Source organism: Podarcis vaucheri, assembly GCF_965113315.1.
Source record: "Podarcis vaucheri genome assembly, chromosome: 8".
In the NCBI taxonomy this organism is placed as follows: Eukaryota; Metazoa; Chordata; class Lepidosauria; order Squamata; family Lacertidae; genus Podarcis; species Podarcis vaucheri.
The window spans coordinates 6,950,273-6,971,253 of NC_138766.1; the positions used below are offsets into that span (position 1 = coordinate 6,950,273).

General features: G+C 47.2%; 3 protein-coding genes across 3 annotated transcripts in view; all 3 read left to right on the top strand.

Moving 5' to 3' along the window:
• Positions 1 to 3,415: 3,415 nt before the first annotated feature.
• Positions 3,416 to 5,929, top strand: LOC309539791 (protocadherin gamma-C3-like; the record flags this gene model as incomplete). Its single annotated transcript, XM_082236125.1, has 1 exon — positions 3,416 to 5,929. One exon carries the CDS (start codon positions 3,416 to 3,418, stop codon positions 5,927 to 5,929), a length of 2,514 nt encoding a protein of 837 aa, XP_082092251.1.
• Positions 5,930 to 13,376: 7,447 nt separating this feature from the next.
• Positions 13,377 to 20,981, top strand: part of LOC309539792 (uncharacterized protein) — a 39,033-nt gene continuing 31,428 nt past the window's right edge. Inside the window, exon 1 of the mRNA XM_082236126.1 lies at positions 13,377 to 16,251. Within this exon, the coding sequence (XP_082092252.1) occupies positions 13,801 to 16,251 (2,451 nt within the window). The 5' untranslated portion in view covers positions 13,377 to 13,800. The remainder of the gene's footprint in view (positions 16,252 to 20,981) is intronic.
• On the top strand, positions 17,509 to 20,240 carry LOC309538607 (protocadherin gamma-C5-like; the record flags this gene model as incomplete). Its single annotated transcript, XM_082234319.1, has 1 exon — positions 17,509 to 20,240. Exon 1 carries the CDS (start codon positions 17,781 to 17,783, stop codon positions 20,238 to 20,240), a length of 2,460 nt encoding a protein of 819 aa, XP_082090445.1. The 5' UTR covers positions 17,509 to 17,780.

The following is a 20,981-nucleotide window of genomic DNA, read 5'->3' on the forward strand; positions in this document are numbered from 1 at the left end:
AGTGCTGGCCAGTTGAACAGGGTGGGTAGAGATGCAGGAGTGAGCAGGTAGGAGCAAGCAGGAGCAAGAGCAATGCTTCAAGACTGTTGCTCAACCCGTTGGAGGGTAAATCTATGATTTAGCTGCAGCTGAAGAAGGGAAGGGTTCAACTTAAGCACTGCTCCATCCTAGAAATTGTTGTACATCAGTGTACAGTGGTACCTCGGGTTACATACGCTTCAGGATACAGACGCTTCAGGTTACAGACTCCGCTAACCCAGAAATAGTACCTCGGGTTAAGAACTTTGCTTCAGGATGAGGACAGAAATTGTGCTCTGGTGGCGCAGCAGCAGCAGGAGGCCCCATTAGCTAAAGTGGTGCTTCAGGTTAAGAACAGTTTCGGGTTAAGAACGGACCTCCAGAACGAATTAAGTTATTAACCCAAGGTAACACTGTACCTCCCAACACTGTTTAATGGTTTGCATCATATAACACCAAATTTGCATCCTTTTTACTTCAGGTTCATTCATCTGGAATAACTACTATTCCTGTCCCATAGTCACAAACCTAGACTGAAGCTACTTGTTCTATCAGCAACACAGGGAAAGAAAAGGAAGTATCCTGAGATTTGGCTCTTCTGACCCCACTTGTCTGAGAAGAACAGCTCTCTGTCTACTTACAGTCTCTAGCTGGTGCAGCTTGGCTGCCCCAGTCTTCACAGTGTCCAGACTCAGAGCAGAAATGTGGAAGTGGTTGCTCATATCAGAAGCAGCCTCCTCTTCCTTTCATTAACTCCCCTGTACTCTGTGGGATGGTGCAATGCTGGAGATTGGAGCCAATCCTCCCCATTGTGCCATCTAGATCAAGAGGAAGGGTAAGCAAGCAAGTACAGGCCCCCACCAGAGGTGGCCCATCTCAGTTTGCCCCTACATATGTGCCACCTGCTGCCCCCACCCAAGGCTCACTTATGGGGTTGCGTAGCTGTGGCTTCTGGGTTCCAGCCAGGGGCGGACTTTGATAATATGGTGCCCTGAGCAAGTACAAAATTTGGGGGGTGTCTCTCCACCCCACCCCCAAGAAAAAAATATTTCTTATCTTCACAATAATTCCTTTTTGTATTTTTTTACTGATCTTCTTAGTAGGAACCCATATAAATAAATAGAGAACTGCTTGCACTGCCCTAATCTGGCACTGCTCTAGTGAGAGCCCCATGAGAAGGCCTCCGGAGGCCTCTGTGGGCTCTTGCGATACCTCACTGGAACTTGGAAGACACTGCCGCCACTTCTCCTAACTACTCTGGTGGCAACGGGGGGGGGGGGGCGTCTCTTCAGGGATTCCACCACCTGAGGTGACTTCTTTAGACTGTCTCATGCCCTGGCTCCCACTCATTCTCTTCTAGGGTGGGGTTTGCAGGTGAGCAAACTGAAGCAGCAGTGGCTTCTCCTTGTGATGATCACTGGCCTAAACCTTCTTGCCATACTCCTAAGAGAGAGAGAGAGAGAGAGCTAAGCAAGCTTTGGTGCAGGGTAATGGTTGCTTCTGCACTTTGCCTGTGCTCTCCCTGTGGAGCCAAACCCCACCATCTATGGTGAGAGCAAAGGCAAGTGAGAGGAGCAGACACTACTTCCCCAGGTCCCCTCACCTTCTGTCTCTGGCCAGTGTAGCAGGGAGTTGAGAGCAAGCAGCAATTGTAAGTTTAGCTTAGCATCAATGATCTGTACTCTGATATCTTCCAGGTTCATAGGAGCCAACTCCTAGGGACTGAGGTCCCTTAGGCTCCCCTAAAATATTTGAGGGGACTGGGCCCCTCAAAGGCATTGTCATTGAAATGGTGTGTGTGTGCCATGTCTTGTGACTGATTGTGCTGTACCAGGTTAGACTACTGTGATATAGTCTCTGTGGGGTTGCCTCTGAAATATGGCTTGGAAATTGCTGCGAGTTCAGAATGCAGCTGCTGGATCACCAACTGGGGTAGCTTATTAGGATAGTGTAACATTGGTGCTATATGCCCGTTGCATTGGCTCCCAATTTCTCAGCCCAAGTGCTGGCTTTGACTTTTAAAGCCTTTTCCAGCTTAGGACCCAGGATACTTTATGTGTCAGCCGAGACATTCAGAACTTCAACAGAACGTCTTCTGGGGGTGCCCCCACAAACTGAAACAAGTCAGCTGCTCCCCAAAGAAAGGGCCTTCTCAGTGGTGGTGCCTCAGTTGTGAAGTGCAATCTGTAGAGGGGTCCACTTGGTACCTATTTTGTCATCCTTCCAGCACCAGGTAGACTTTTCCATTTCCCCAGCCCTTTTAGAGCTGATTTTAGCCCTGTGGATTCTTTGCTTGCTTGCATAAGATCCCTGGCTTTTATTACTGTTCTGCTGTATATTGCCTGTACTTTAATCCATGCACACGCACACACAAACTATCCTGGGGGTTTCCAATGAAGGTTAGTATAGAAATTCCTGTAACAAAATCATAATAAAATAACCTGCCCTCTTCCTGCTCACCCCTTTCCTTTTGAGCAGCAGATTGGGGAGCCAGTGGCGTAGCGTGGGTTGTCAGCACCCGGGGCAAGGCAAGTAATTTGCGCCCCCTAACCCTAACCCCCAGATGTTGCGCCCGGTGAGGCCGGCCCCCCTGCACCCCAACCCACGCTACGCCACTGTGGGGAGCAGAGGGAGAGGGCAAGCTTACACCGCCTTGGGGGGCTTGCGGGTTCTCCCTGAGCAGTGCCGTGCATGGGGAGCACTGGGCTGCCCCACAGAGCCGCCACGCCGGGAGAGCGTAAGCGAGGGAGCCAGAGGCGGAGGCACCGGAGGCAGGCAGGCAGGCAGGCATCTCTCTCCCGATCCCTCGGAAGCGTCCGGGGTCCAGCCCTTCCTCCACGCTCCCCAGCGAGAACAATGAGCCCTCGCTGCCTCCTCGGTCCGCGCTTCCCTTCGCTCCTTCTCGCGGCGGCGGAGCGGGGAGGGCTGTGCAGCCTAGGGGGCAGCCTCCGCAAGCCTTTCACCGAGGAACACCCCCGCCCCACCCCACCCCCCAAAAAAGAAGTCAGCGGGCCCCGCCGGCCCAGCTTGGATGGAGCCGTGCGCCTCGTGCCTCGGAGTCCCGGCGGCGAGCCGGGGAGGCGGAGCGGGAGCGGCCTCTCCTGCAGTTAATGGTCGCGACTCTGCGCGCCGCTGTTGACCCGGCGATGCTGGCGGCGAAGCAGCGCGAAGTGGGACGCTGCCGCCGCCGCCGCCGCGAGTTGAGCGCCAGCAACAGACGGAGCGCAGTCCCGCCGCCGGAGCGCCGCGCCGCCGAGCAATGCCCGACCCCCAAAGTCCGCGCGAGGCGAGCCTGGAGCGGGCAGGGTCGCGGCCGCATGGAAGGGACGGCTGAAAACTTTTAGAGGGACCTCCCCGCCGCTCCCGCAAAAAGAAAGAAACTTTGCGAGGCCGGGAGATGAGAGGCGCCGCGGGAAGGAGCCGGCCGAGAGCGCGATGGCTGCCCGTCGTGGGCTTCTGGCTGTGGCTGGGCGTCTCGGAGCGGGCGCTCGCCGCCACGCGCTACGCCATCCCCGAGGAGATGCCCAGGGGCTCCTCGGTGGGCAACGTGGTGGGCGACCTGGGCCTGGATCTCGCCCAGCTGCCCGCCAGGAACCTCCGCGTGGTGTCGGGCGGCGGACGAAAGTACTTCGAGGTGGACCTGGGCAGCGGGAAGTTGCTGGTGAGCGAGCGCATCGACCGCGAGGAACTTTGCGGGGCCCTCTCGCCGTGCGCGCTGAGCCTGGAGGTGGTGGCCGAGAGCCCGCTGGTGCTGTACGGCGTGACGGTGGAGATCCAGGACGTCAACGACAACGACCCGGCTTTCCAGAGCAAGCAGATGAAGCTGGAGATCAGCGAGTCGGTGACCCCCGGAGCGCGTTTCCCCTTGGAGAGCGCGCAGGACCCCGACGTGGGAAGCAACTCTCTGCAGACCTACCAGCTCAGCGCCAACCCGCACTTCGTGCTGGACGTGCAGACGCGAGGCGACGGGACGAAGTATGCGGAGCTGGTGCTGGAGAAAGAGCTGGACCGGGAGCAGCAGCGGGAAGTGCAGCTGCTTCTCACGGCGATGGATGGAGGGACCCCACCCCGATCGGCCAGCTTGCAGGTGCTGGTTGACGTCCTGGATGCAAATGACAACGCCCCTGTCTTCAACCAGTCCATCTACAGAGCCAGCGTGAAAGAAGACACACCCTTGAACACCCTGGTTGTCCAAACCAGAGCTTTCGACCTGGATGAAGGTCCCAATGGGGAGATTGTGTACTCTTTCAGCAGTCACACCCCTGCCAGAATCCGACAGCTCTTTGCCCTAGACTCTGCCACTGGAGAACTGAGGCTGAAGGGGTTGCTGGATTTTGAAGAAGCCAAATTTTATGAGATTTATATCCAGGCAAAAGATAAGGGTTCAAATCCTGGTGTCGCTCATTGCAAAGTGCTGGTAGAGATTGTGGATGTGAACGACAACACCCCAGAAATAACAGTGACGTCGGTGTACAGCCCAATACCAGAAGACGCGGCTCCAGGGACTGTGATTGCCTTGCTGAGTGTCACGGATCAGGACTCTGGTGATAATGGCCTAGTAAATTGCTTTATACCTTCTGGGATCCCTTTTGCCCTCAGCTCTTCCCTTAAAAACTATTATACCTTACAGACCAAAGGACCCTTGGACAGGGAACTTGTTTCTGAGTACAACATCACCATCACAGCTCAGGATGCAGGCACACCCTCACTCATGGCAGAAAAGCAAATACTGGTTAAAGTATCTGATGTAAATGACAACCCTCCTAAATTTCCACAATCCTCCTATGATGTGTATGTGGAGGAAAACAACCTTCCAGGGACCCTGATATTTAACATCAGTGCCTCTGACCCGGATCTGAACCGGAATTCCCACCTTTCCTACTCCATCCTGGATAGTCCCATGTCCTCGGGAGACTTGGCGGGCAGGTATTTTTCTATTAACCGGGAAAATGGCAGCATATATGTCCTAGTCCCCTTGGACCATGAGGGGACCATGGAGTTCAGGCTAGTGGTCCAGGTTCGTGATGCTGGCCTCCCGCCTCTCGCCACTAACATCACTGTCAATGTTTTTGTCACAGATCAGAATGACAATGCACCCAGGCTCTTATACCCAAACTCAAACAACAGTTCTTCGCTCTCAGAAGTCATCTCACCCACAGTCAGCCCTGGTTACATGGTCACAAAAATTGTGGCCTGGGATGCAGATTCTGGTTACAATGCCTGGCTCTCGTATTCCTTCCTTCAGGTCACTGACCCAGGGCTGTTCACTGTGGGGCTGCATTCTGGGGAGATAAGCACAGCTCGTTCTCTGCAAGAGGAAGATTCTCGCAAGCAAACATTGCTCATCTTAATAAAAGACAATGGGGAGCCTGCCTTGTCTTCCACAGTGACCCTTGCTGTAGATGTAGCAGAGACATCTAGGGAGACACTGACAGATTTGACTGCTGTGTCCACTACACCCCAAACAAAGAAGCACTTGACTTTCTATTTAATCATTGCTGTCATCTTGATCTCAGTGGCCTTCTTTGTCACCGTGGTTGGGGTGGGGATTTATAAATTTTACAAGTGGAGGCAATCCAAGGATATATTCAAAGCCTCCAGAAGCTCCCTTTATAGAACCCCGGGGCCTTTCAACCACATAGACACTGTGCGGAGTGGATTTACTCCTCCAAACTTCTACCAGCAGGTCCTCACCACGGACTCTCGCCAGAGTGAACTTCTGTACAAAATGCCCTTTGCTCCCAGCCCTATGGGGAGCCGCCAGAGCACTATCACAAGATGTGACCCTGCAATATATAACCAGCTAATAAGCACAAATAAGAGGCTTCTGGTGTCCTCTGAGGTAATGTATGCTTGTTGTCCTTCTCCAGCAAAGTTGGGAAATCCCAGCTCTGAGCTTAAGTTGACTTAAAGGCAGACCACTCAATGTCTTTCTATCCGGAAACAGGGTAGTTCCTGTAGAACACATTCTTTTTCCTGTTTTCTGTCTCCATCTAGTGCTGTGTCATTTAATAGCATGATTAAGAGCCCCACCTGTTTAACTCCTGTGCATGTGTTGTTTCCTTCCGACATTACATGGAGTTGGGTGGTTTGTTCTTTCTGCTCTGGGCCAGATCAATGTGGTCAGCTGTTGTTGGGTTGCATAGTCATTGCCTCTGAAGAATGATAGCTCCCAGTAAGTTTATGTTTTACGAAAAACCATACGTAAGGAAACAGTAATGCTGTGTAAATAATGGGTTGGATATGTATTGGGAGGCCTTTTGGCTTGGGTGCTTCTTCAAGACGCTAAAGGGAGATCACCTTCAACATTTCCTTGGGGGCCTAGCCTCTGATGTATGTCTGTTCGATATTCATCTATGATGGGGTGGAAATGTAAGACTTATTCCTTTTCCTTATGTGTATGGTGGAATTGAACCTATTCTCTATGTAGCCAAACATGAGTAGGAGTAGGGGTAGGAGTAGGAGTAGCAGAAGAAGAGACATTAGAACAGCGCTCTGATGGCTTCTCATTCAGACTAATTTGGTAGGGGGAAATGGCACTTTCTATGGAAGCAATGGCAGCAGCCTTCCAGGGAAGATGCTCTTCTATACAAAAGAGACTTCTGGGAAAGAGCCTGAGCATAGATGCCTTTCAGAAGGAGGCCTACACACAGGACCAGCCACCAGGTGTGCACCCCCAAATTAGTTTACCTGGAGGCCGCAGCAGGTGGAGGCAAGGATGGGCAGCAGCATGGGGGTGGTGAGGAGAGATGGTGCTCCCTTGCCCTGATGCTGAGAAATGCCGTTTTCATTTCCCCTCAGTGCTTCTGGGCCTCAATATAGCACCACTATGTTGAGGCCCTGGGACCGTTGGAGAAGGTGGCAGCTGTTGCCACTTGGTTTGGTGCTTCTGTTCCCAATGAAGGGCCCTGTGCTTGTTATTTTAAGTAATCGAGGGGGTTGCGGATATTGCTCTGGGGCCTATGCTTGTCAGAGGACCCAGACTTTGAGTTTTCATTGAAAAAATGTGAGAGCCTAGCCCTTCTAGAAATGAAGTTATCAAGCAAAATGTGTGAGTACCCTTCTAAGTGAGTGAGTGAGCCAGCCCAGCTATCCCCACCTTTTCAGTGTTTTTAGCAAATGAGTGACGTCTGAGCTGTGGTTGATGAGTAAGTGGTTTGGACACCAGGCTAAAGAATAACTGGTCTCTTAAAGAGCTGCCATTTCCCTCTTCCATCCAGTGCACTTTCTGCCCTGCTTGTTTCATTTTCTAGTCCTTGGAATTTCTGTTATTTAGCCAATCTGTTCTTTCTACAAAACAGGATGCATCTTTCCTGTGGTGAGTTGGTCTAAGATCAGGTACTCACTATAAGTTATTTTCTGTAAATATTATTACACAATAAGTGTGGGTAGATGTTAAAGAATACCCCACCCTACAGCAAGTGCAAAATGTGAAAAGTATGCAAAGAGGCTTGGGCATTCTGTCATACCAACATTTCTCCAATGAAAATAGGGATGTCCCATTCCATAATGATAATTTTACTATTTACCATATTTTTTGCTCTATAAGACTCACTTTTTCCCTCCTAAAAAGTAAGGGGAAATGTGTGTGCGTCTTATGGAGCGAATGCAGGCTGTGCAGCTATCCCAGAAGCCAGAACAGCAAGAGGGATTGCTTTTTTTACTGCGCAGCGATCCCTCTTGCTGTTCTGGCTTCTGAGATTCAAAATATTTTGTTTCTTGTTTTCCTCCCCCAAAAACTAGGTGCATCTTGTGGTCTGGTGCGTCTTATAGAGCGAAAAATATGGTATATCCACACATCTTACTGAGTTGCCCCAGCCACTCTGGGCAGCTTCCAACATATATAAAAAACTTCCCTTCCCTATACAGGATTGCCTTCTGATGGCTTGCAGGCTGCATAAAATTGAGGGGGCCCAGTCCCCTGCTTAATTGGAGGGGCTCAGCCCCCCCATGTTGACCCTGATCAGGTGGGAGATAGTAGAGATGCTACGATACTAAGATAATGTGTTCCCTGTTGAATGTCCAGGAAAACATAGGCAGCCCCATCATAGAGTTCATATCAAAAGTCAATAAGTGAAAAGATAATGCAATATGTTATTGTATGAAAGTGAATATTAACTAGAGATTTTGCCTGCAATCCAGAAAAGCTACTGTGTAGAGAGGAGAAGGAGGAGTAACAACAACAACAATAGCCAGGTTCTTTCTCACAGTGCCCACAAAGCACACCGGTCAACACCTACATAGGTAAGCTTTTTTTCTGACTCATCCACCAGCTGCACAAAGCTATTGTGCTTTAGGGTTTCTGAGTCTCAAGGTTTTACCTAAAGTTTCAGGCTTCAGCTTTCTTTTGGGAATCACAAGTGGCAGGCTACTTTCAGCTTGACTTAAATGTTGTTGTCTTGCACCCCATCCCATTCTGTCCAACAGTCTTCCCCCCCAAAATACCAGGCATAGGCAAACTGCCCAGGAGGCATCAAATTCCCTTCATTCCCAGGCTCCTCTCATATTCTGATCACTGATAACATTAGGTAGCACTCGTGTGACACTCATTTTATCTTGTTATTGTGTAACAGCAGAAGGCTGGCAGTGAATATGTTAATTGCTGGAATTGTATGTACATGCTAGTTTCCTTTGAAATATTCATGAACATTTTCACTCTGAAGAGAGCACGTTGTGTGTCTTGTTTGTAAGATTTCCTCACAGAGGCCCAGTTCTCACCAAGATGGTTAATCTGTTTCTAGGCTGTACCATTTCAGATTGCAGATGAAACCCACATCTTTGAATGTTCCTGCGTACAAAGAATTCAGAGCTCTGTCAAAGCTAGATGTCAGGAAGATGGATCCTAACCGTGGGGTGGCTGGCATGGAGGAGCATACAGCCATCTTGAGTCCCCACCTGCAGTCTGAAGTGGTACAGCCCAGACTCAGGTGTACAACCTCATTGAGAACTGAGCCAGAAGCACAATTCCTATAATTCCTTGGGAATGATTGCTGCAGTGTAGATACATGCTCAGGGTGCATTCTGCTACACAATTAGATGCTATAGGCAGGATGTTGTTTTAGGGTACAGTGATAAACTGCGGCTTTATGTGGAGAGGGTGCTGGAAGAAGGACCAGGAAGCCCAGAGATTGCAAGAGTAAAGGAGAGGTTGCCAGAAAGCATCTGGCTCCAGGCCAGTTCTCACCCCTGATAGTTTATGAATAGCTTTCAGGGCCATCATTTCAGTAACTGGTTTTGAGTCTTTGTACCTGGTTAATTTGGCATTTAGTATTTGGCATCTGATATCCGAACATGTTTTAGAGCAATGTGGTACCTAACCTTTCGGTTGTGTGGGAAATATATATACACATTCTCAACAGTAATTGATATTTTGTATGTAGCTTCCTTTTATCTTATACCTTGAGTTTTAAATTGTGCATCAACTTTTAATTAATTCATCATAGGTTTTTAATATGCTGTATTTTACTGCTTGGTTTGGTTTGTGAGCCACCCAGAAAACTGCTATAGGGCAGCCTTATAAATGTAATAATGATGATGATGATGATGTTAATTAATTGATAACTGATTAGTGATTTCATCTGTACTTTTAATTTGTTGTTGAGATTTAAATTATTATTGTTTATTAGTACTATTTTGATGCCAAAAGGGTTGCATTGCTGTTATCAATTCATAATTAGGCTTTCTTAACTGCCATACGTGTTGCTTTGCTTGAAATGGTTGACATGTGAACCCTGAGATCCTTGGAAATTGTTTTAGCTACGTTTTCCTACCCAAAATTACATAGTCTGGGAGATTGTTAAGAAAATGACTATGATCAGAAAAATAAGGCGGGCAAAAGAGACAGCGGAAGAGAGGTGTGTTTGTGTGTCCGTGTGTGTCCTGTCAATAGACATAAGCAATTCCAGCACAATATGATGACCCTAAGCTGATGTACTCTTAAAGCTGCACCAGATCCCACACTTAATCTGTACAGGCAGAACCATTAGTTTCTTTAGTGTTTTTAACAAAAGTTAGAATGATGCACAGATGCTTTTCATTAGTAGGCCATCTGGCTCTAAAATATGCAAAACCAGGGCAGACTCTCACCAAATATAATCAGGGCTCCTTCACATATTACTGAAACAATGTGAACATTTAGTGTGTTCATTACATTTTCAGTTGAGGAGGCTGTACTTATTAAAATCATATGTGCTTGAAAATATGTTGCAAGAGGCCAGGACCTGCTGCGCTTTGTGCACGGAAATAAATGCAGGCGACAGCTTCATATGCTGTGGGTTTTACTGCCAAACACACTGGTCTTCTAGTTTGTAACAAGCATCCCTGAATTATAGAACATTGAGATTGGAAAGAAGAAATCTCACTTTGAAAATTAAGATGAGCATATATGCAGCCAAAGCAACACAGGAGAATCCAAGATCAGAAACTTTATCATCTAATCTAGAGCGATGCAAGAAAGTAACCATATTTGTTTTTCTGTAAAGATAATGGAAGACAAAGAGTGGAAAGAGCTGGCTAACATCACGCTGTCTAGCCATCTGCCACTGGATGAGATTTGACAGCAATAAACATACACAATCCCTGCCCAGAGACCCCACTCAAGATCTTATGGTGCCTTTCACAAATGAGTTTAGTGTAGGGGGATGGGAGCATGTAATGAAACTTACTGTATGTTGACCCCCAACATTTAAAATTTCCCTCTTGCTTTCTTGTCTACAATCTTGAACCTAGAAAATAGTCATCAACTGTCCAAAAAGTCTAAAGCAATCAAACTCAATCACATTTCAGATTTTGAAGTGAGATTTCAGTCTCCCCACTCCTCTCAAATCCTAATTACAAGGTTTCCCATTTCCATTGTTGAAATGTTTTCCTGTGCACCAAATATTTATTGTGATTTCATTAAACACAAGGGTTTAGAATACAGAATTTCTTTTCCATTCCATTAAGTTAAATGGCACAAGTGCGCATTAGGAACTGATTTGAATGCTTCTCATCAAATACTGTTTCCTGTGAAGTTTAGCACAGTGTCATGTAGTATAATTCATGTGTGTTAGTTAAACCAAGCCAAGTGGCTTTGCATCTTTCAAAGCCACTTAGCTTGGTATGGAGCGTTCGTAGCTCTGTGAACCAAGACTGTATATAACTAGTTAGAAATATTTGTACAGTATGTGTGCTATTTGCGACTAAATGGATTCTGAAAATAAATAGGATTGCAAAGTTGAAAGTTATGTGCAGGTGAATTCAAGAGAAGCAAGAGTGTATAAAGACATTGGTATTATCAAGATAAGAACATTCATTATAAAGAATAGTATCCTTAAGTTTTTTTAATGTGTATTCTCAGGCATTAGAAAAGGCAGAATCAGTAAGTCAAGGAATGTATTTGATATTGTGATTTTTGGTGTTGTAATATACAAATACAAACTTTTGAGCTGAAGAAAATTGCTCTTGATGTAGCCTGAGTCCAGAATCTCAAGGTACTTCCAACCTGCAGGAGTTTTGTGGGTGCTGCTAATTGTTCTGCGCTCTCTGCCCAGGCACTGTGCCAATCCCTGACCATCACTAGTCCAAGTGGACTAGAAGGGTGAGTTTAGGTTACATAGAAATCATAGCAAAGAACGGGAAATTGCATCCCCAAACAACTGCTATATAATAGTTGATTAGTGAGATGATAACTGTGGAAATAGATTTTTACTTCTTTTAAGGAACCTGTAAACTGTGAGTCCCTGTGTACATGTGAGTCAAGCTCCTTCATGGAGTCAAAATGGATGTAAGAAGATCCATGGAAATGTATCAGGCAGAAGTGGGAAATGCAGGTGTTGATGATTCCTACCATCTCCAGGGCCTGTGACACAGAGAGATATTTAGAATCAGAGAAATTAACATTCCTTGGTTAGTAGAACAAGTAGCAGTTCCATCATCACTTACTTGTTAAGACTTTCTTGTCTGTTGATGTGAAGAGATCTGAACTTGCGTCTTTGAAAAACATTGCCCGGGAATTAAGGAAGTTGAGCATTGCTTGGTCCTGAAAGCTCTATATTAGAGCAACACCTTACTTAGTATGGCAATTCCGTATATAGGGGGACTCCACCCAATGCAACTATACTCCAGCTGGGTCATATGTGACTATTGGGAAGTCACAGCTGTGGTGAAAAGGAGGCTTGCCTATAAAATAGAAGCTATAAGTTTAATGATAAAATGAGGTGGATGTCTTTGCCATGGAACATATGGTGGTGCACATTTTTTATGTCCCCAAATACCCAAAAGATTGTACCTTGGTCAAAACAAACTTTGTCCGTGCCAGAGAGCATGTCTCTGCACATAGCAAGCAGCTCACTCCAGAGGCAGTGGAGCAGCAGTGATTGCCAGTATTCCCAGATGCCATGGGCCGTGTTTCAAAACCAGGTTTTAGTCACAAATACTCCTCTGGACAGTGAAGACCAATCTAGCTAACAGAATAACAAATGCAATACGAACAACCTGTGATCATTGCCCTATATTATCTGCACAGTACTCCTGGAGAAGAACCATCACCGTAAATACATTCTGTCTGTTTCATTTCTACTGTGAAATCTCACACACGGGAGGTGCCCAGCTTCTCATCCACACATGATGCCACTAGGAGCAAATCCAGGTGCTTCCAGTGCAAGCACATAAGACAGAGGACACCACTTTTTCAACAGCAGTGTACCTCATCTACCTCTTCACTGAAGTCTACCATGACAACATTCAGAAGGCATTGTCTACCTTTAGGGGAGAGAAAATACTTCTATTCATAGATTTCTTTCATCTTTTCCAGGAAGTCCATGAATCTCCTTGACCTGACCCCTTCCCTAACTATTATCTTAGTTGTCTCCACTATGGAAGCTGTTTGTTGGGAACATCAGGGACCAGGTTCTTGCTCATAAAACTCTTTTTAACCTTGCTCCTCCTAACCTTTGACTCCAGAGGCTTAAAAATTTCCTTTGTGATGTCATGGTTTATTCTGTTTTGTGCACTGGCTGCAAAACTCCTGAAATTTAGGAAAGGGTATATGGAGAGACTCTTAGTATACTCCATTTGGAGAACAAAGGCCATAGTGGGAATGAGTTTTGAAGAGCTCTCCTGCATCGGTTATTGAATGCCATTCATTTAAAGGAAATTCAGGCAGACAATCAATGGGTCTTTTAACGTGATCTTATATCCAGCAAATGGCAGTATATCACTTAATTGTGCAGCCACTGGTGTTTGTTGCATTCTGTTTTTTAAAAAATCTGCAAAATATGCAGTTTGCTGGTTTAGCTTATAACCCCAACCATTCCAAACAAAGAGTGTTCATTATTGAATTTAAATGCTTGTGACATTCATTAATGAATTCAAAAGCTTGTAATGACATAGGATTTATTGTTCATATAATTATCTTGGGAAATCCAGTAACTGACAGCTGGCGAATGGGCTCCCAGCTCTTCTTCAACATTTGCACTGGCGCTTTAAGACCTCCCCCACCCCATTGCTGGAGCTGGGGAGGGGGAGAATGGGTGGTCCATTGCAAACAGCCAGGCGCTTCCTTGATTCCAGGAGCCCTGTATCTGCTTTGATGGACAACAAAGCTCCTCCCCTCTTGATTCCGATACGGACTAGGCACCGCCGCTGTTTTCTGTGGAAGAAAAACAGAGAAAAGATGCAGATGGTGCGCCGCTTTCTCATCCCTTGCGCGATCTAACCCGGGATTCTGTGTTGTTTCCTTGGCTGTGCTGGAATCAGAGAGGACAGAGGTCCAGCAAAGGAAGAGGAAATTTTGGCGACATTATGCTGTCTCTGGAAGAAAGACTACTCCTGCCATGGCAAGTAAGAGCTTTGCTTTTGGTTTCTGTCTCTCTCCAGAGTGCTGGAGAGATGACCCAGCTCCGTTATTCGATTCCTGAGGAGTTAGCTCCTGGGGCCTTTGTTGGGGATGTGGCTAAAGACTTGGGTCTAGATGCTGCCCGGGTGGTCTCCCGACAGCTGCAGATCATGGCTGGCTCTGCTGAAAAGTACTTCGAAGCCAAGGTGCCAAATGGTGTCTTGGTCGTGAAAGAACGGCTTGACCGAGAGCAGCTTTGTGGGCCCAGCTTACACTGCCTGCTCTATCTGGAGCTCCTACTTGCAAACCCAACAGCCTCCCATCGTGTGGAAGTTGAGCTCTTGGATGTGAATGACAACGACCCAGTTTTTCTTACCAGTCTCACCCATTTGGAGATAGCAGAGTCTGCAATGCCAGGGGCCCGCTTCCCCCTGGAAAGTGCTGAAGATTTGGACGTTGGCATGAATTCAGTCAGCACCTACCAGCTGAGTCCACGTGGACAATTCAGCCTCAGTGTTAAGTCACATAAAGGCGGCAGCAAACCTGAGCTGGTGTTAGAGAAGGCGCTGGATAGAGAACAGCAGCAGCGCTACCCCCTGGTGCTTACAGCCCTGGATGGAGGAGTTCCTGCTAAATCCGGGACAGCAAAGATTCTCGTGTCAGTCATAGACGCCAATGACAATCCACCTGTCTTTAACCAGTCGGTGTACAAAGTTAGCCTACTAGAAAATGCCCCAGTGGGGGCCCTTGTGATACATTTACAAGCTACAGACAGTGATGAGGGGGCAAATGGGAAAGTTTCCTACTCCTTCAGCAGCCACACTCCACAGAAAATCCGGAAAATGTTCAGCCTTAATGAGGAGACTGGGGAGATAAGAGTCCTGGGAAGTGTGGATTACGAAGATGACACATTGTATGAAATTGATGTGAGGGCCAAAGACCAAGGGTCACCTTCCATGGATGCACACTGCAACATCTTAATGGAGGTAGTGGATCTGAATGACAATGAGCCTATCATTAGGTTCACTTCCCTCACCACCACCATACCAGAAGATGCTCCCCCAGGTACCACAGCAGGGCTCCTCAGAGTCAGTGATGCAGATTCTGGGGAAAATGGAGAAGTACAGCTTCATCTCCCTGCAGATGTCCCCTTCCAGCTTGTACCTTCCTTTAAGAACCACTACTCTTTGATCACCAGTGGCCCCCTAGATCGGGAGGAAATCTCACAGTACAAAGTTATGATCACAGCTACGGATTCTGGTTCTCCGCCTCTCTCCAGTCAAAGAAACTTCCTTGTAAATATATCTGACCTGAACGATAACCCACCCCACTTCTCACAGCCTGCATATGAGACCCTCGTAACTGAGAACAATGCTCTGGGGCTGCCAATCATTTCTATATCTGCCTTTGACCCTGATCTGGGGCAGAACTCACACCTGTCTTATTCGTTAGTGGAGCATATCATAAATGGAATGCCCATTTCCTCCTATGTCTATGTTATGGAGAACGGTACTATCTACAGTGGCTGCTCATTTGACTATGAGCAAACCCAGCAACTGGTCTTCCAGATTCAAGCTAAGGATAATGGTTCTCCTCCACTCTGTGCCAATGTGACTGTCTCCATCTTCATCATAGACCAGAATGATAATGCTCCTCTCGTTGTATACCCTGTAACCAAGAAGGGGGTCCTAGCCCAGCAGCCAGTTCCTTTTTCTGCACAAGGAGGTTACCTGGTAACCAAAGTCACAGCTGTGGATGCAGACTCTGGGCAGAACGCATGGGTTTCTTATAAGCTGCAGCAAGCCACAGACCCAAGCCTTTTCCAAGTCTCGGCGTTCACAGGAGAGATCCGAACCGTCCGAGCCCTCCTGGAACAAGACGCCCCTTCCCAAGAGTTGGTTGTTGAGATCTTGGACAATGGGAAACCACCTCTGTCTGCCACAGCCACTCTGATTCTTAATCTAGAGCATGAGCATGAGTTGGGCACAGCAGACCTCAGAGAGTCCAGCATGGAACAAGAAGGGCTGTCTCACCTGACCTTGCAACTCATTATTGCTCTAATCACAATCTCAGGACTTTCTGCTCTGGCCTTTGTGTTTTTAGCTATGAAGTGTCTTAAAAGATTGAAAGGAAGACACTCAGAAGTGGGTTGGACCAGCGACCTGAAGGGTAGGAACTCTATTTCTGTGGGAGGACACTTTGACACGTTCTCAGTACGCTTGAGCCAGGAGGAAAAAATGGAATTCCCTACAGCCTTCATTGGGGGAGATGTTGTTACTCCTTTTACCCTCCTAAGGCCTGGCCAGACCCACTTTTCAGAAGGGAGGAATTTCAGGATAGCTACACCAGTCACTCAGCAGGATATCAACAGCACAGGCACACTTCTGGCCTGCAGCCTTTCCCGAGAGCCAAACGAGGTGAGGCATGAAATACTGTTCTATAACTATGTCGTGTAGCACCCTGTGATTCTGTAACAATCTCCAGGGATAGAGGTCACAGATGCAATGGCAATGTCAGGCAGCCTTTGTGTTAAGGTGGTCAGTTTGTAAATTAAAAAGCATTTTGTTGGATTTGAGATTCTTCAAGGAGATAGGCTATTTTAGAAGAAGCTTGGGAAGATTAGCAGTTGTTCACCCTGTGGATATTTGGCAAGAAGTAATGCTTTTAAACTACTGGTACTTAGATTTAGGTTAACAAGCAGCAAAAAGTTTCTAACCGAAAAATAAATCCAGCAGTTAAATGATTTTCCAGGGGAGGTTGTCAAATATTTGTTTTTCTGATGTTTTTGAAAGCTTGGTGGAAAGAGGGGAAAGAAAAAGTGCTGAGGATCATAAGTCGGGAGTGCATCACGAATGAGGCACCCCATCTTAAGAAAAATGGTCCACTCACTGAGTCCATCACAGTTCTGTGAATCTGCACTTGGGTGTCTCGTTATTGGAAAGTGCCTTAACACCACAGCTTAAAAACTACTTGGTATGTGGGTCCCTGACATTCAAAGCCACACCATGGTCTTTGGGTTACAATGGTTCTACTTAGAAATACTGCTGCATTGATTGTGGTGTTCTAATTTTGGAAAGGCCAATGAATAGAGCTGGGAGGCCTTAAGCAATTTTGAAGATTGTGCATTCTTCACTGTGTGGTGGAGGTTCCCATGTCTGCATTTGAAAATGAACATTCTGAAAGGGTCTGTTTTGCCTTGGTAATGACTAAGAGTTTTAAATGCATTTATTGAAGCTGCGTTGCAAAATGCTAAAGCACTTTCTGTGAGAGTTTCTCCCTATCTTTCGTCTTTTCGACTGTAACAAATACCTTTTTCACTGCAAGTGAAAAATCGGACCAGTTGTTTGCCAGAGAGACTATGGTTCTGTATCCCCTACAGCTGAGAGTTTGTCTTTTGTTCAGATGAGATGGAATGAATCTAGCTAATGTGAACAATGAGGATTTGTACCGTTCATGCTTCCCGGACGTGCTGTTTCCTTGAGAACAAGAATCTGAGCTGCTAAACTTAGCTGCCAAAACCAGTGGCAAACCAGCCTCTTGGTTACATTTAGGGTTGAGGTATGGGGGTGATCAGTCCTGGTCTCCCAACTTCATGTGCTGCAGCAGCTTTAAGAGTGTAGGTGGACTTGTCACTGGTGGAAAGTGGATGGAGCTGTCATCTAGTCAGGTGCTGATCCAGATTTTGGGGGGAGGGGGGATCAGCTCTTTCTGCCTTGACTTTCCTCCTCCGTCGCTATGGCTGTAATTCAGCTTCCCTCCCCCAATCCACCCCCTCAACTCTCTGACTAACATTCTGTTGCTGCAGCTAGGCAAGCTCAAAAGCTACTTTAACTCATTTGGAAGGAAATACCGAGGGATTTGAAAAACAGCATTCATCCAGGTCCTGGAGCCTCCTTATCCCTGGGATATCACAAAGACTCCTTCTGGAAGGGGACTTTTTTCTGAAATGGAGCCACATTTGTCCCGGCAACCCTCTTTCAAATGGCAAGTACTGGGTTTGTTTTTGCTGTTCAGCCGGGCGTTGGTTACAGGACAGATCCACTATGCCGTGGTGGAGGAATCGGAGCTGGGCACCGTGGTGGGAAAGGTGGCTCAGGACTTGGGCTTAACGGTGGCAGACCTTTCCCGTCGCAGGCTGAGGCTGGGCTCTGAGGAGAGCAAGAGGTACTTTGCAGTTAACTTGGCCAACGGTGCTCTGATAGTGAATGAAAAGATAGACCGAGAGACCCTGTGTGGAGCAAGCTCAGGGTGCATTTTGCCAGTCCAAGTAGTTATAGAAAATCCCTTGGAGCTCTTTCACCTGGAGGTAGAGATCCTGGACTTAAATGACAATTCCCCCGGTTTCCTCACCCCCAAGCTTGTGCTGAGGATAGCAGAGTCTGCCGCCACAGGGTCTCGCTTTCCGCTGGAGAGCGCTCATGATGCGGACGTGGGGACCAATGCAGTCAGTGTCTACCGACTCAGCCCCAACCCCCACTTCTCACTTAATGTAAAGAATGTGAACGATGGCAAGCTTTTACCTGAGCTGGTGCTAGAGCAACCTTTGGACCGAGAGCAACAATCGGAACACCAGCTCATCCTGACTGCCTGTGATGGGGGGGACCCTGTACTGTCAGGAACAGCTCTGATCACCATTGTGGTCCTGGATAATAATGATAATGAGCCTGCATTTGACCTTCCTTTGTACAAGATAAGATTTTCGGAGAACATCCCTGTAGGCTCTTTGCTTTTCAGACTTAATGCAACCGACCCTGATGCAGGTTCCAATGGGGAAATACAGTATTCCTTTGGAATCCACACACCTGATTCCATCCAGAAGTTGTTTGGCTTGGATCCCCACACAGGTGAGATCCGTGTCCAAGGAGTTGTGGATTTCGAAGAATCTCATTTTTATGAGCTTCATGTAAGGGCCAGGGACAAGGGCATTCCTCAAATGGAAGGCCATTGTGTAATCCAAATGGAAGTTGAAGATGAGAACGACCACCCCCCAGAGGTTCTCCTTACCTCTCTGGTAAACCCCGTGCCAGAAAACACCCCTTTAGAGACAGTGGTAGGGCTTTTCAATGTGCGAGACCAAGATTCAGGTGCCAATGGAAAGGTGAGCTTACAAATATCACCAAACTTGCCCTTTAAAATTAAATCTTTTGAAAACCACTATTCTTTGATTACCTCTGAGAAACTGGATAGAGAAACAGTTTCTCGATACATTATCAAGTTGACGGCCCAAGATTCAGGGTCCCCACCTCTAACCACAGATGTCACCATCTTGCTGAACATTTCAGATGTTAATGACAATGCCCCGTACTTCTCTCAGCCCTTCTACAACTCCTTCTTGAAGGAGAACAATCCACCTGGCTCTCTGCTATGCACTGTGGCGGCCTCTGACCCTGACGAGGGGGACAATTCCCGGCTCACGTACTCGGTGGCAGGAAGCCCCATTCAAGATGCTCCAGTCTCTTCTTTCATTTACGTCAACCCAGACAATGGGAATGTCTATGCCCAGCACTCTTTTGACTATGAAACGCTGCAGGTGCTGCAAATCCCCATCATGGTGCACGATGCTGGGTCACCCCAACTGAGCTCCAGTGTCACTGTCTACCTCTTCATAATGGATCAGAATGATAACACGCCTGTTGTTTTGCACCCAGTGACTGGTCGGGAACTGTCTGCAATCCAGAGGATCCCTCAGTCTGCATCGGCAGGCTATGTGGTCACCAAAGTCACTGCCGTGGATGCAGACTCTGGCCACAATGCCTGGCTGTCTTACTCCTTGCTTTCCCAGTCTACTGACCCCTCCTTGTTCCGAGTGGCTCCCTACACTGGGGAAATCTGGACTGTTCGGGAGTTCCAGGAAACAGATCTCCCGGCACAGAAAATCCTTGTACTAGTGAAGGACAATGGAGAACCGCCTTTGTCTACCACCGTCACCATCGTGGTCTCATTGGAGGATAAAGTAACTGAGGAAAGGCCCCAGTCTCGTGATTTCCTGACTCACCCCAAAGAAAAATCTGACCTGACCCTCTATCTGATTATTGCGCTGGTGGCAGTTAGCATTGTGTCCCTCGTTACGTTCATCATCTTGTCTGCAAAATGCTTTCGGAATAAAAAAGCCAGGGGTTCTTCTTGCTGCAGCCTGAGTGGTGCTCCTGCCAGGGATGTTTTCAAACAATCCAGCCCTAAGCTTCAACTGAACTCAGATGGCACATTGAAATACATGGAGGTCACACTCAGGCCCACAGACTCCCAGAGCCAGGGCTATAGAGCCAGCTATTCTCCCGGCTCGGACAGAAGTGATTTCACCTTTATGAGGCCTGTGGATTATCCTCAACCAAGTACTCTGACGAGAGACTTTGACACTTTCTTATCTCGTACTGATACACTGAACCATCCCAGGCAGGTGAGGTAGCATTTTGTCCTTTTTCTCCTTTCCCACATGAAACTGGTGTCTCCAGTAACACTTTGAAACTTGACTGAGGGCTGATTCATCGGTTATCGGAATAGGGTGGGGCCTCCTTCTTCATAACCTAACCCTGCACCACATAGTCATAACGCCTTGGGAAAGAGAGAGCAGGAGAGGGGGGGGAATTACATTGATTTCTTCCCACAAATTGCTGCCTTTTAATGAGAGAAAGTGGGTAGGGGAGCAGGGACTGGAACTAGGATGTGAACAATAAGAAAATGATAATTTAAAATCATCCTTCAAATGCTGCCTGTCACAAAGTTAGCTCTTCATATTTTTGCAACTGCTAAGTCCCCCCCCCCCATACAATTAGATTTCTTTCCCTGAGAAAAACCAAGCACTCCCTTCAGTTTTTACATTGGAAGGGTGGAGTCTAAGGCTTCTGAAATACTGGTAAATAAAGCTAGATATTAATTTGGTAGCCTAGAAATAACTAAAAGAGATTGATCTGGAAGCTTAGGATGGGGTAAGAGGAACTATTGTTTCCTAGAATTCATTGAATTATCTTTGTTCATAAAAATGACAAATCAGCTGTTCTGTTGTGGATGTAATACGTGAGGAGTCAGTGTGCTTTTAGAGCAAAGATTTCTTTGCAGCGTATGCTTCTAAGAGTCCTATAGCTAGCACAGAAGCCAAAACCAGACAAGATTTTGGGCTTTGTTTTCCATTGTCTGCCGTTTAGCCTGG